We start from the raw sequence: 15,348 nt of genomic DNA, 5'->3' as shown, positions 1-15,348 counted from the left end.
CAAAAATCCCAAAAACTAGTCAACCTGATATTTGGGGCCAAAAATATGGCCAAACAATATTTAATGTTGGTAAAAATGCCAAAAATGCTCAAAAATTTTCTGAAAAGGATGGATAATGTCCGAGAAGTGAGGCAGGCTGAAAAATGAACAAACTACTCGAGAAATGCACATAAAATTTCAACTAGATGAGAAAATGCACTAAAATGTAATAAATTGAGTGCTCTAGAATGAGCTACCTCCTCTGTCAAAACAAGTGATAGACAGGTCAAAGCTCCTAAAGTCCTCGTCTAACTCAGTTTAAGGCTCACCAGCAAGAGATGACAAGGCATGACAAACATGATTGCTAACAACACCATCATAGGTATGGATATGTAATCCATGAGGACTATACTACCTTCCTCAACCAAATGTTGTAATTCGCACATAGATTCAAATATGTGTTCTCTTCATTAAGCTATTCCACATCATACACAAGAATTTCCCTTGAAGGATGCTTGGCAAAGGATCTTGGTGGACTAAATGTATGTGATGGGTCTATTTCTAATCTAGAACATCAGTTCTAGGTCAGGATACTACAAGGAGCACCAAATGAGTTCTTCCATAAAGTGGACCACTTTTGCAGAGTAAGGGCAACGGACCTTGGATAGAGTATCCACTAGTGTGCTTTGTATACTACAACATCATGGCCATGTCTATTGGAATGGATACAAATCCTCAAACGTGTATGTTATGGCCTTGGGATATGTGGTTTCCATCACTTTAGACACCTTAGATATTTTTATACATAAATCTAGGCCATATGCTCTCTACTAATTTAAATTGTTAATCTTGCTACTTTCACCACTATTTTCTACAAGAGACTAGGTCCTTCTCATTCCTTTTGTCACTTTGTCGTGATGTGCTCTACTTATCCCTACTCTAGATCATTTATCATGGTGACTTTCGTAGAAAAATCCATTCAAGTCTTCTCTATTGCAGCTAGATGTGCTAGCTAATGCCCTACACAATCCATCCTTTCTTATTCCATTGATGAAGGCCTTTGACAATGCCTTACTTGCAAACTACTTGCTTACATATATTCACTTGCACCAACCCATAAACCTTGGCAAAATAGGGTTGGATTGACTCACCTAGTTGCTTTTGGTATTTAGAGAGTGACTATGATGGCTCCCCATAGCCAACATCTGAGAAGCACTTAATTAAAAGGTACTTTAGCATAGACAGTTTTCCCCTCTAAATTGCATCTAGGCTAATGAACCAAGTCCTCCCTATTTCACCTAGGCATAGACCAAAATCCTACATATGCTTGGCTTCAACACTAAGAACTCTTGGTTAGCACGTCCAATGAAGTCAATTGAGATTGCTTATTGAAGAGCCACTTGTGTGTCTATTGCCTCATTAGGAAGGCCAATATCGGTAGATTTCATGTTAGGAGTCAGTTCTTAGGAATCATGTGTTTAAATCTTGATTACCACTCCATCTCTTCTTTGTGGTTTGAAACTTATTGCGAATTCCTACATCACTATTAAAAGTAGTCCCATTATAATCTACTGATCCTTATGGAATTGGAATGGGTCTGCTTTCTGTTTTAAGAAGTAGAATACTAAAAGAGCTTGATTTCAAATTTATTTATGGAGGAACTAGATGAGTCAATCCAACCCTATTTTGTCAAGGATTATGCACCTTCAGTATCTTGACCCTTCAATTTTATAATCCTTAATCTATCACTTCCATGACCTTTCAATTCCCCCCCCCCAAATAGTGATATTTCAACTCAACACCCCTGATATAATGAAGCCTTGATCAGGTGCAGCAGATAATAAGCACAATTCACAGAAGGCACACTTGAAATCAAATGCCCTCACATCACTAAGAAAACCAGCAGATCATTGTGCACAATAACTACATCAGACAAACCTTCACAAAGAGTTTGCAATTTATTATTGAGATAGTTGTACATAAACCATTTGTGTATACCCATTGAAGAGCTCCTTGTCAAGGCTACTCAATCCAAGCTCCACAAACAGACTCTTTTCATCATCTTCAACAATGGGATGGATTGTGCGAGCAGGATCGTACCTGCTCTGCTTAGTCAGAGAAGGAGAAGCCACAGGGGGAAGCTCCCAGTACAGCTCCAAAACTGACTCAACCACCTGGGAATTCTGAAAATGCTCCTCCTTAGATATCTGGACAAAACTATGGTTAAAGTTGTCCCTCATTTGCCCCCTCACACCCCACCAGGCATCATCGTATCCACATAGCTCTTCCACATCCACTGCCTTCTCCCAAACATCTTTTCTCACAGCCCTCAATCGTGCCTCATCGCTGTCTCTATAGCAACTATGCCCACCACCTGCACATACACATGCCTGCACTTAGATTGAGCCACCTTTATGATGGATTCTGAAAAGCAAATTTACAGAAGCCTAATTATGTCCATCAAGCATCACTATGCGACATGCCATATGTCAAGCACTGTTATGTACACTTCATGGGCAGCCTACGTGATTATGTCCCATCTCAAGCATTACTATGTACAAATTTCACCTTTTATATGTGACTGGTCACATATCTGACGGAGTGAGTAATGATCCCCAGTACCAGTGTCATAGTTATCTTCAAAGACTAAATGCTGAAAGCCTGCCTGCAGTGCCTCCTGGAATCTGTAAATCCATGAATCTTGTTACTCTAAGAGCATCTATGCATCCACACCAAAACATTGTTTCCCTGTACAAAATCTGTATTCTAGTTGTGGATCGTGTGGGCATAAATTTTGTGTTTATCTGATCAAAAAAGTGCAGCACCATCTAATACAAGGCCTCAAACACAAAAACCAAGTGAGAAGGTTGAGAACCTTTGAAGCTTAAGGACTTCTGCTCAAAGCACAAATAATGGTTGCATAAATGTCCAATGTTAACAGCACCTATGTGAAGTATGGCATGTCCATTCTGAACCTGGTGTAGTTTGCTCCAATCATAGATGATAGAAGAGTCATGCTGCATTCCTACAAATGTGTGTGCGTATGCACATGTAATGACATATGTATGTAAAGCAAGTCTATGCACGTGTATACAATGTACATGCATGGGTGCATGCAGGTGAGCGAGAGAGAGAGAGAGAGAGAGAGAGAGAGAGAGAGAGTGTGTGTGTGTGTGTGTGTGTGTGTGTGCGTGCGTGCGTGCACGCCTGTACATGTGTGTACAGCAGTGTGATGTTTTCATAGCTGCAGAGGATAGAATTTTCCTTCAATAGCTAAGTAGGTTATTTGGTTTTTGGCATTTCATATGGTTTCAATAAGGTTGCATGCTGATCAGAAGGCATCCAGAGTTTTGTATAATTATGAGGGAAAAAAAAGAGCACAATGAGATTATCAAACTTGACTTTGCACTATAGCAAGTTGCGAGGCTATATTGTCGAGACCATACCTCCTGAACTCATTTTGGTGGTCATCAAAGAACAGCAGCACTCTGGAGTAATCCTTGATGCCATAACCTTCCATCACAGATTGCCATGGAATGCTTCCAAAATCTATGAAGTTTTTGCCAGAGTAGTACTTGCAATTAGCATCAACATAAGCAGGCCCTTTTTGTAAGTACTTTTCAGGATGGCGAGGTGTGATAGAGATAATAGGTTTGGATGGCATTGCCTGCCTTAATACCCAAGTAGAATGACCTTTAAAAGCTCCACTTTCAATCATAAGATCAGGCTGAAGCCATCTTGCAATGAACCAAAGCCCAAATGAGTGATCAAACCCCATGCCAAACTTGTTATTCTTGATGGGGCGAGTTTCATAGATTGGCACAAACTCCTTGAGACCATGCAGAAGGTCTTCCCTGGTCCAGCTGATCGTCTTTCCATTTTTTGTTCTACCCATAAACAAACAAACTTATTTAATGAACAGTAGAGGTGTAAGAAGCAAAATCTAGTAATCACACTTCTGTGTTAATTTGAGGAAAATTGCAATTAATCCAGATTTCACCTCTTGCCACTTAAAAACAATAAATCATGCATGCATACATTCTCGAGGTGACACTGAAACACTGTAAACTGACCAAGTTCCAAATGACATACAATGCTGGACACAAAACAAACGGTTCCACAGTCTTCATCAAGTAATCAAATAATAATTCATTACCTGCCATGGCTCATGATCAGCAATGTCCTCTAGAGGTCACAGGGGTACCCTTGACAATTTTTTGGCACTCTCCCTACTCCATCCCACTCAGTTTGAAGCTGCCCTCTGCTCCTCTAGAGGTCACAGGGGTACCCTTGACAAATTTTTGGCACTCTCCCTACTCTAACTTAGTTGGTTGAAGCTGCCCTCTGCTCATTATTTGGACCTAGAGCTGCTGTTGCTCCTCCATTGAGTGACATGTTGTTCCTCCTCCATTCTTCACAACTGTCATGGTGTTCCTGCTATGTTTCAGTTGGCACCTAGATGGTAGTTGGTCCTTGTATATCTGCCCTAAAATCTGCTCTGCATTTTGGCTGCCCAGGAAATGTGCAACACTAACACCCTCACTTGGACAGCTGACAAGTACAACGGAATATACAACATGGGGAAACATTGAAACAAGCCCCTAGGTATCATCTTCATGTTCCATACCATTGCCATGATCTGCCAGAACCTTGTACCGCCCATAGTACATACAACAATGACAATTAGATAGGATCCTACATACCCAAGCACTCCATAATCAACCCACCACCAAGCCGCCTTAGAAAGACAACAATGTTGATGTCAATCAATACCAATCCTTGACCAAAAAGAGTAGAAATAGCCAAATCTCAATGCTTATCACGAACCAACTCTGTGGAAAGCACATCATGACCATGGATTCCTTGCCTTTAACCCCTCAACTGAGAACAGCCTAGCAGCAAAGACTACTCTGTCTAATCTCCCATCATTAACCTGCAAGGAAAACCAACTATAGGATTTGAATTGCTAGACTTCATCTGTGCGCGTAAAAAGCCACGCTCAAAGTCCATTGCACCCAAATATGGATGAGGCTTGCATACCCCACCTCCACCCCACTCCGACACCTCCTCTCTGACCCGAGAATCGTTAGGGATGATAGTACCACCAGGGCTAGAAAGCTCATTTCATGATTTCCACAATCTTGACTACACAACCAGAATCCAAGTCTGAATCTATGAATGATGAAGAGACAAGGGAGCCCTTGCCCTTCTTCTACTTCTTCCACAAAGCCACTAGCTTCTTGCAGTCCTTCCAGAGATGTCCCTTCTTGTCACAAAAGTAGCATTGCCCCTTCTCCTTCTTCATGTTACTCCTTTCTAAAGTAGTCGATGCTCTCTCACAAATGCCACCAGAGTGAGATGGCAAACTCCCTTGTAACTTGAGTGCAAACTCATCTTCCAATAACATAGATGATAGAAGTAATATTTTGAATGAAACCAACCATCCTGCAAAAGGCTTGATTAAGCACAAATTACAGCAAGCAGAAAATTCACATAAACCAAAAATATAAATGTCACCAAATAATCTCAAACAGTAGGCTCCTACTTGGCTCCAAAATTGGCACCCCTTGCGGTATTTCTTTAGCTCCTATTAAAATTGGATGAAGTACGCTAATATTTTGGCTCCAATCTCCTTCATTAGGCTATGTCTCTTGCTGTCAAAAATGACCAATAAGCCTTCAATCTGATTTGCCCCCTAATTGGCCTTTGGTTGACCCTCAGCTGATCAAAATGAGCCCCGAATCCAATTAGGATGGCTGGCTTCTTGAAATCTTTGGCAATTCCTTGAATTCCAACTGCTGATTCCAAGTACTTAGTTCTCAATTTCTTGGCATGAGACCCGACGTGGCTGCTGAACTCTAATTATTTCTGTACATTAGGGTTGACAGCAATGAACTACTGAACTCGGCATTGTAATGGCTGAGATCTGCTGAGGAACTTTGCAAAATGGCTGGAGAATGAGAGAGAATGAGGAGGTGAGAGAAAATTCAGAATTGCAATGCTGAGAATTGATCAAATCAGCTGCTGCCTTGATCAAACAATTCCATAGCAGGGTTATCGCATTCGATTAGTACAATCTGATGCTAGTACGGAATAATCGGACTAATAAATCTTGGACCTACGTCCGATGAAAGAAAAAATATATATAATTTTAAGTCTATGCTTAATGTTTGGTCCTAAAAGTTAAAACATATACTTAGAGATTCAAGTCAAAAGTAAGTGCAAAAGAGAGTTGAAACAAGACTCAAGAGTATAGCATGAATAATGAAACCAACAACTTTATTATGAGCCAAATGTGCAATCTCACACAAAAAGTATACAAAATAGGATTGACATAAAAGCCATCATCCATAGCTCAATCCGAATCAAAATGCATGATTACTCTAGATGCTCATATCACTCTTGGCATCAACGGCAAAAGCATCCTCATCGTCGCTTGAGGAGCCATCACCCTCCTCAACAAAATCACCATTACTAATGACATTGCCCTCGTCATCATACTCGGGCTCTCTAAGCTCTATGTGAGAGAGAGTGATAGGTATGTCCTCCTCGGCCGAACCAAGAGTAGTATGAATAATGAAACCAATAACTTTATTATGAATTAAATGTGCAATCTTACACAAAAAGTATACAAAGATGGATGAGATAAAAGCCATCATCCATGGCTCAATCCGAATCAAGATACATGATTACTCTAGGTGCTCATATCATTCTCAGCATCGAAGGTGGAAGCATCCTCATCATTGCTTGAGAAGCCATCACCCTCCTTAACAAAATCACCCTCACTAATGATATTGCCCTCGTCATCATACTCATGCTCTCTAAGCTCTATGTGAGAGGCAGTGATAAGTATACCCTCCTAGGCCGAACTAGAAGTACTTTTCAAGCCACTCCCATGCCTCATGTAACATTTGAGGGCCCCACGAGCATCACGTGCAGCCAATGTGGATGTCGAAGTAGAAGATTCATCACTACCGGCATGAGGGTGAATAACAACATGGGCATGACCAGCGTGCACGAGTGCGAGAAAACCGTCGGTCTATCTCCTTGAGCTCCAAGTAAAGCTCCTTCAATACTCGTTCCTCCTCCAAGTCTCTCTCGCGAGTAACACTTTTAAGTATGCTAGTAGAGAGCTTGAGTGAATCCACATTTATCTATACATTTAAAGGATGAAAAACTTAGATTAAACAAATGAAATTTCTCTAAATATATTTCATAATCTGTGAATAAAGTTATGAACTAAAAAGTATAAAAATTGAATATATGATACCTATCTTGCCACAGACATCTCATGCATGTTGCGTAGCATATGTAAATTGGAGTGACAAAAATTAGTCACTCCAATTGTCGTGTGCTAAGCTTATTAGGAATTTTGATATACTACCGTACCATCCCTCGCATGGACCAACGGCAACAATGGCTTTCACCATCCACTTCCACCGATCCACTTTGAACATATGAAAAGAGAGATTGCACTTAACTATGGTGTGCAATCTCTATTTCCGCTTGCCTTTGCCTCTCCTTGAGAAAGAAGAGAGAACCCGAAACTTACCCCATTACTTGGGTAAGAGTGGCTTGTCTCTTGGGCATAGGTGCACCACTCAAATGGCTTTTTCTAGATGGGATAGAAGAGACCCCTTCAACGGAGGAAACCAAGACAGTTGGAGAGGGATCTTATTCTGCATCCGAGACCTTATAAACGAGAGAAATCACCTTCTCACTTGCCCTTGAAAGGCCTTTGCATCACTTCAATGGCAAGTATTTCTGACAACAATCTTCATAGACATCGTCAAGAATACCGAGGCATGGTGTGGCCTCCCCTCCTAATTTGCAAAAGTGGATGAGAAAAAGAGTGACAGATGAGATTTGAAGATTTTGGCAATACTTGCATTGCCACATACAAGAGTTGGATTTCTCCTGCACTCATTCGAAGTAGACACAATGCAAGCGAAAGGCCTCATGGAAAGGCGGTGCCATTAATGATGTATAGAGAGAGCCGAGAGGATCACAAATGGAGGGTGAGATGATTGAAGGAAGGAGTGGAAAGGGTAGAGAGCTTGACGAAGTAGAGAGCTTGAAGGAGTAGAGAGAGGCTAGAGCTTGATGGAGGAGGAGGTTGGAAGGGTTAAGAGGTAAAGGGAGGAGAGAGCTTAAGAGAGTAGGAAGGATGAAGAGCTTGAAAGAAGTAGGAGAGATGGAGAACTTGAAAGGATGAATGAGATGAGAGGGGAGGGGATTTTTTTAGAAAGGGAGAGTGCTTTGGGTTTAAGGGTTGGAGAGAGAGAGAGAGAGAGAGAGAGAGAGAGACTTCAAATTCTAAATTTTGAACGGTGGCCTATCATCCATGGGAAAGGATGGTTGCATCGTGCCATTGTGTGTATACAAGAGAGAGAGATGGATGAATCATGAGAGAGGCAAAGGGAAGGAGCGAGAGTTTTTAAACTTATTAGTTTAATCTTTAAACTTTTCTCTTGAGTCTTTGTGTGAGAGAAAGAAGAGATAGAGAGAAAGAAAAGAAAGATAAGAAAGAAAGAAAGAAAGAAAAGAGTAGACAAGAGAGAAAGAATAGAGAAGATTCAAGAGAGAAAGAAGAAAGAAAATAAGAAAAGAAAGAGCATTAAAAAAAGGTAAAAAATGATTAAAAAAGTGACCGTTTGGCCACTGGCGTACGGGAGAACAGGGCGTAGTCTGGCGGGGATCAAACTGAACGGGACCGAACATGGTGGACAGAATTGGATAGGTCAGACGAGTTGACCCGTCCGTTGGATGTGGACAACTCTTTTCCATAGATGTTGTCACCTGCTGCCAAGGAGGCCAAAAAATGTTGTTTCCTGCTCAAATGGCTATCACCCAAGTATTGGCAGCCTCAACAAGCTATTCCCTGCCGCCAAAGACCCTCCTAATCAGGTCGCCTATAGTCCCAAGGTGCTCAACTACCTACAATGGCTTCCAATTGGCTGTGCAACAGTAGACCACCTCCTCTACTCTCTACCTCAATCCAAAATGCTCCTTTTGTTGGGAATAAAGGCTCACCATGCCTTTTACCATGTTCGGGTGTGAACACATCTTTACACTTACACTTGATTAATCGGTCACCAAACAAGTATTTGGGAGAGGGGGAGGGAGGAATTCCCCAAAAAGTGTAGTCGGGCAAGCCATCTTCATATGCACACTTGAAAGTGTTTGGCTGCGAGGCATTTGTGCACATACGCAAGGAAGAACGCAACAAACTTGAGCCAACGTCCTGTAAATGTATTTTCCTAGGATATGGTGATAAAGGTGAAATGGAATATAGATTATGAGATCCTGAGAAAAGAAAAGTAGTACGCAACAATGATGTCATCTTCCGGGAAGATCGCATGCACAAACAACCCAAAAAAACAGAGGAGGTCCGAAGGGTTATATTCTAGAAGGATGTACCAATAGGATAGCAAAGAATGTCTGTTAGACAACAGCAAATACCTACTGAAAATGTCCTTGAAAATGCAAGGAATGATGCTCTAAATGATTAGCAAGATCTTGCACATGATGTCCAACAAATTCAACAAGAACATGTGCACCTAGAACAACCTAAACCAATTATATAGCAAGTTATACCTGCAAAACAGCAAGCTATTAATGCAAATTTCCAAACTGAACAACCAGCAAATATTGCCCACTAGGTCTATAGGTCGACCAAAGTGCAAAAACAGCCAAATAGATTTGTTCCTAAAGTAAACTATGTGGCTGATTATGTCATATTAACAGATTGTGGTGAACCGTCATGCTTCCAGAAGCAATGGACATACAAGATAGTAAGAAATGGCAAAAAGCAATGCTATCAAAGATGGAATCTCTTATGAAGAATGGCACTTGGGATTTGGTACTTTTGCCAAAAATGACAAAAAGTGCTACCCTACAAATGGGTTTACAAAATGAAAGTCACTTCTAGTTCTTTGCCCAAGTACAAGGCACGCTTGGTTGCTAAAGGATACAAGCAAGAATATGGAATTGATTTTGATGAAATCTTTTCTCCTATAGTCAAAATGACTACTTTGCGAACAATCTTAGACTTGGTTGCATCTGAGAACATGGAACTCATACAAGATTGGATAGTATATGTGTCTTTTAGCTTTGTACATACATACACTTAGCTAATTCTTTCCTCTGCCTTCAAGCACGTTGCCTTTAGGTGGGAGGTTGTTGGGAATAAAGGCTCACCGTGCCTTTTACCGTGTTCAGGTGTAAACACACGCTTACACTTTGTATTTTATATATATTCAAAACCTAAAATGTGATACACAAGTCATTGTACCGAATACCCATTGTGTCGTACTTACCCACTCACTCTACTGCTCTCGACTCTCTACACTCTCAGCTCAGCTCACGCACAGTCTACAACTACACTTTCCAAGCTCCCACCAACCATTTCTCACTTGCACGGGCAAATTTGGCCAAATGGCAACCTTTTGATTGAAATTTTCAACCAATTAATTAATTTTCAGAATTAATAATTCTTTTAAAAAATTCAACCGTTGTCCTTATCCAAAAAATTAAATATACCCATCCATAATTGATAATAAATCAAATGCTAAGCAAAGCATCAAAAATTCATGTTCCCGTGACACAAACTTTAGTAGTTATTGACAGTTGAGCTAGCAAGGCATTCACCACACCATCATACGTTGATGGAGATGGACAGCAGCTCAACTTAAGAGAGTGTGCAAACAATAAAGAGAGTGTGTGTGGTCACTACTTGACACTTGATTGATCGAAGAATGAAGTATAAAGTACAAAGTACAACCCTTAGACTTTAGGGTTGTGTAAGTGGCTTAAAGTGCGTTCATACATACATGTGTATAATATATAGTAAGTGACCAAACTATGTAACATAAATACACAAATGAAGAATAATGTGACTGGGAAAAAAACCTCTCTTACAAAGAGTAAAAAGTGCCCCAATGTCCTACAAGCAAATCACCGACACTCCTATGTGAGCGTAGGCATAAGTAAAACCCAAACCCCCTAGAGTGATAAGTGATCAATATACAAGGATCATCCACTGAATGAGATCAAATTTAAAGCGTTGCAAAATGCTTCAAATTTATCACAAGGAAGAGCTTTGGTGAAGATGTCTGCCACATTGTTGTTGGTAGAATAGTAGACAAGGCTGATATCTCCTCCATGTAACCTCTCTCTGACAAAGTGATAATGTATCTCAATGTGTTTCGTGTGTGCATGAAACACTAGGTTCTGTACCACTACAATAGCACTCTAACTATCAACAAATAAAGAAGTAGGCTCCATGACACATACATCAAGATCAACCAACAAACGTCTCAATTGCATTAGTGTTGAAATTGCTCTCAACAGGGAATTACAATAAACATGTCTTCATATGGTAATATGGGATAAGTGGAGAGGATGCATCACTCCTTGGTCAGTCATGTGGTGAAGGGAAAAATGCAATGACCAATGAAGAAGATAAATGATGAATCACAGAATCATGTTGAGTGAATCGAGCTAATACAGTAGAACCGAAGCTCTAAACATGATTGCATTGTCCTGTCTCATTAAATGGCAACACCTGTAGGGAATCTGCAATGAGAGGAAGTGAAACATAGTCCTCCGGGCAATGGGTTTAGAAGGTGATGTTGAAGATGAAAGAGAGTTGTCAAGGGAGCGGAATGCAATCCTATGAGGCCATTGAAGTCACACAAGAAGACTGCCAGCTACTAACGTGTATTCCTAAAGGGAAGAAGAGCAAGACGGCCTCCCAAATGAAGAAATCCAACTCCAAATAGAGCAAGAGCTGCAAAACACAGCCTCATGGAACAGCACTGCATGTTGAAGCCAATGTGGATGCCAAGAACGTGTCTAGAAAGTAAAACACAACCAAAACGTTGATGTTTGATGGAGATGAAGGTCACCAAATGAAGGAGGAGCCACCAGACTGAAAAATGCAGCAATGATGATGATGCCAAGTAGAGGCAAACTAACACCAAGCCGGGAAAAGTCCTCCCAAATTGCAAACACAACCTGAAGATGATGCCAACTAGAGAAAGACTGATGGAGAAGAGCCTCGTGGACTGCAAAACACAGCCCTGAAGATGATGCCAAATGATGATAATGGATGCAGAAGCCACAAACCATGATATCCTCCTCACGCGATGTGAATGTCAGTGGAGTGGAAGGAGAAGGGAGAGAAGAATGTGGAAGAGACTGATGGTGTCAAAAGGATGAATGTGTGATGGCAAATGGGTGGAGTCAGTGCTGTATTTATAGGCACAAACTATCTCGAGTGGTGTGCCAACTCTCATAAGTAGTGCCAACTGGAGTCTCTCTGGTGGTGCCCCAACACTAACTAATGATCCAAACAAGGCCTTTTCGGGACTGTAAATGGAAACCAAAATAGGAATGAAGGATCACATGAGTGCACATGCAGAAGCAAAAATGCAGAGAGTGTGTGTGTGTGTGTGTGTGTGTGTGTGAACATAGAGAGAATGAATGCAAAAAACTGAAAACTTGAATACTAATGGTGTAATCTATACTATATACAATGCTAAAGACAATAGACTTGGCCCCTTCACGAGTGCCAACAGTTAGGGTTTCACTCCTTAGCCTCTCTGCTTCAAGCCTCCATCTTTGATTCGGCTTCCCTTGTGGTTGGCACTGGTCCTACCAAATTGTGTCAATGCATTGTATCTATCTCCTCGCTTGTGCAGAGGGTCCGGTATCCATTGAACATCCCTTTATTTCATTTGATCATTCGTCTGTCATGCAAACTGGAACCTAAACACACAAGGAAGAACGCATCTCCCGGCATATTCTCTGAGACCATCCTCCGGTCTCTTGCTTTCTACACCCAAGCATTTCCACAATGTACCCAGAATATAATCATCCATTAAATCCAAGTTCTCGCCGTATCTCTGCCCCATCCTCCTCTAATGCATTTGTTTGCAGTAGACAAGATTCCCATTACTTACTGCTTGACAGCCTGGTCAAACCATGTACACTTTGAGATGTTACAGTCGACAAAAATCCGATAACCTGGTGCCCGACAGCCCCAGCTAAGCCATGTACATTTTAAATGTGAATCACTTCACGAATGTTTGAGGTGCTTTATTTATTCACTGCACTGCCACAAAGATTGATACTTGACATGTGGAGCTAGGGGGGAAGGTACCTACACCAGGGGACGCCCAACATGCCGAAATCTGCTGAGACAGCTCGTGTTGAGAGAGGAGAGGAAGCATAGGAGCTTGACTTTGTCTTGCAGATCAAGTCATTCCATTGGATGAGAAAACCGAAGAGGAGGATCGCCCCCATCAGAGTCGCTAAGCACGGCCAAGCACCACATTTGCCTCCTTTGGCTGCGCCCTTGGGGAAAGTGGAAGCCATCGCCAGGTTTCTTGTCCAAGATCTGGTGATGGAAGGCTTTGCTGTCTGCAGGACACGCGGCCTACCACCACTGCAGCTTTGCTCGGGTGTGCATCTAAACAGGTGAGGGACAAATGCTGCCCAGTACCAATTTTCCTCTATGCACAAATTGACCCACAAACATGGGCGGGAAGTGGCGATGTGTAACCGATTGAGTGTGTATCTAAAGAGGTGACGGAGGACCCATTCCCAATTTTCCTGTCTGCACAAATTCACCCACAAATTTTTTTATAAATATAGATCCTTGCACAAAATATCGCAAACCAACCACATGTAGCTTGCTTGTTGTGCGATCCATGTTTCATTGCTACCAAGATCAAATTCAAAATAGCATGTGAACACATTGCATGACAATTTGCATATTACGGAGTTACTAGATGATAGCTTGCTTGCTTCTGAAGCAATGTTCCATTGCAATAGAAGCACTCGTAATAACACTTTTTCAAGACTCAAATCCATAAATCTTTTTTTTTTTTTTGTAATGCCATTTTTGTGCCTTTCAATGATATTTATTCATCGGAATAGCAACCATGTTTCACCCAAAGGCAAGCCGCTACAAAGTGACCCAATTATGGGTTTTGAACATTTGACATCCTAGAGCTCACTCACACTTCGACCTTAGGTGATGATAGAATGTAGTCTATCCTTGGATTGAACATGTGGATGCCATTATAGTGTGTAATATCTCATGTAATATTTAAGCCGATGTAGATCATCATCATTACAAATGTATACCCTTATATAAGCTTGGAAAAGATTTTCTTGAGGGGATTTATTAATAGAAACACTTTGGGATAATTTGTCCCAAGGGGATACCCAAGGCAAGGGATACTTCATCCCAAGGGGATTTATTAATAGAATATTTTTCTCTAAAAAACATTAGGTAGTCTAAATGGATGTGTTACGAGTAAGAGAAAAGTATGAAGTGTAAAGTTTCCAACTATTAATCTAGTAAGAAGAAATGAGATATGTACAATAAGGATGTGTAAGACAAACAACTTGATTCTCCTCTTTGGGTCTATAACAATTTTAGTTTAATTAATTACCTCCATCTCAGAAAGTCACAACTAGGTTAAATCATATTTGTTTCCAATGAGAGGCCTCCAACAAAGAGCTTAAATCAAAGCTCCAAGGACTTCCTGCAATGTAGAATGGAAGAAAGGGAATGGCAGTACAATGCTCATCATAGTAGGGCATAGAGATCAAATAATCATTATTGGATTGGTATACAACCCAAGTTAATCAATTCGATAGAGTGTGATTATGGGAGGATGTATTGGTTTCTCTATCTAGGGAAAACACCATTTTACTTGGAGATTGGAATATGATTATTATTGATGGTGACCGCCCACGAGGGGGAGGATGTATGACTCTCTAGGAAAGGGAATCATGGCATGACTTGGAGACCTCACATGCATTGGTGGACACAATCAACCACACTTTACCTAGCACAACAAGCATGTGGGATGCACTTGGCAAGTAGCTAGATTAGATCATGCCTACATTAATAATGGAGGCAAGTAAATATCACCCAATCTTAGATGCTCTCACAGATCTCTCTCTCTTTGACCATATCCCCCTCCTTTGCACCTTAAGGCTGGGGAGGGATAAGATTTGTGATGGAGACCCCCCTCTATTTAGGTTTAATACTTAACTTCTACCAAAGGAAGCCTATCATCAAAAGCTAGGTAGTAAGTGCAAAGAGATTAGCATGCCCAATTGCAACCCTATTGATAACTAGCTTAGATGCACTTCGGATATAACTAAGGTGGCTAAATAGTATTCCAACTCTCAAGATTAAAGCAGGAGAAGCATGCACGCTAGTTGTAAACACACTAAAGAATACATTCTTAATGCTCTCTCTTTGTCCTAACGATCCTCATCTCCATTAGCTTCTCAAAGGAGTGAATTCTTTCGTGCACAATCCACAAGAGTATCAAATCAAAGCTG

At 41.0% G+C, this 15,348-nt stretch overlaps 1 protein-coding gene across 3 annotated transcripts; it reads right to left on the bottom strand.

The window, feature by feature from the left end:
- Positions 1-1,901: 1,901 nt before the first annotated feature.
- LOC148032206 (DNA-directed RNA polymerase subunit beta) lies at positions 1,902-13,545 on the bottom strand. 3 transcript variants are annotated; one of them, XM_087682857.1, is made up of 5 exons: positions 13,149-13,281; positions 4,136-5,424; positions 3,426-3,866; positions 2,548-2,663; positions 1,902-2,353 (listed from the first exon to the last, which is right to left on the bottom strand). In XM_087682857.1, exons 2-5 carry the CDS (start codon positions 4,147-4,149, stop codon positions 1,941-1,943), a joined length of 984 nt encoding a protein of 327 aa, XP_087538983.1. In that variant the 5' UTR covers positions 4,150-5,424; positions 13,149-13,281; the 3' UTR covers positions 1,902-1,940. The 3 variants fall into 3 exon arrangements, with proteins under 3 accessions (XP_087538983.1, XP_087538984.1, XP_087538982.1); XM_087682858.1 differs by having other exon boundaries at positions 13,145-13,225; XM_087682856.1 differs by lacking the exon at positions 4,136-5,424 and having other exon boundaries at positions 1,903-2,353; positions 13,145-13,545.
- Positions 13,546-15,348: the final 1,803 nt, after the last annotated feature.

Source organism: Lygodium microphyllum, chromosome 8 (genome assembly GCF_053477565.2).
Source record: "Lygodium microphyllum isolate KBCC chromosome 8, Lygodium_microphyllum_v1.1.10, whole genome shotgun sequence".
In the NCBI taxonomy this organism is placed as follows: domain Eukaryota; kingdom Viridiplantae; phylum Streptophyta; class Polypodiopsida; order Schizaeales; family Lygodiaceae; genus Lygodium; species Lygodium microphyllum.
This window is presented reverse-complemented; position numbering and strand designations above follow the sequence as displayed.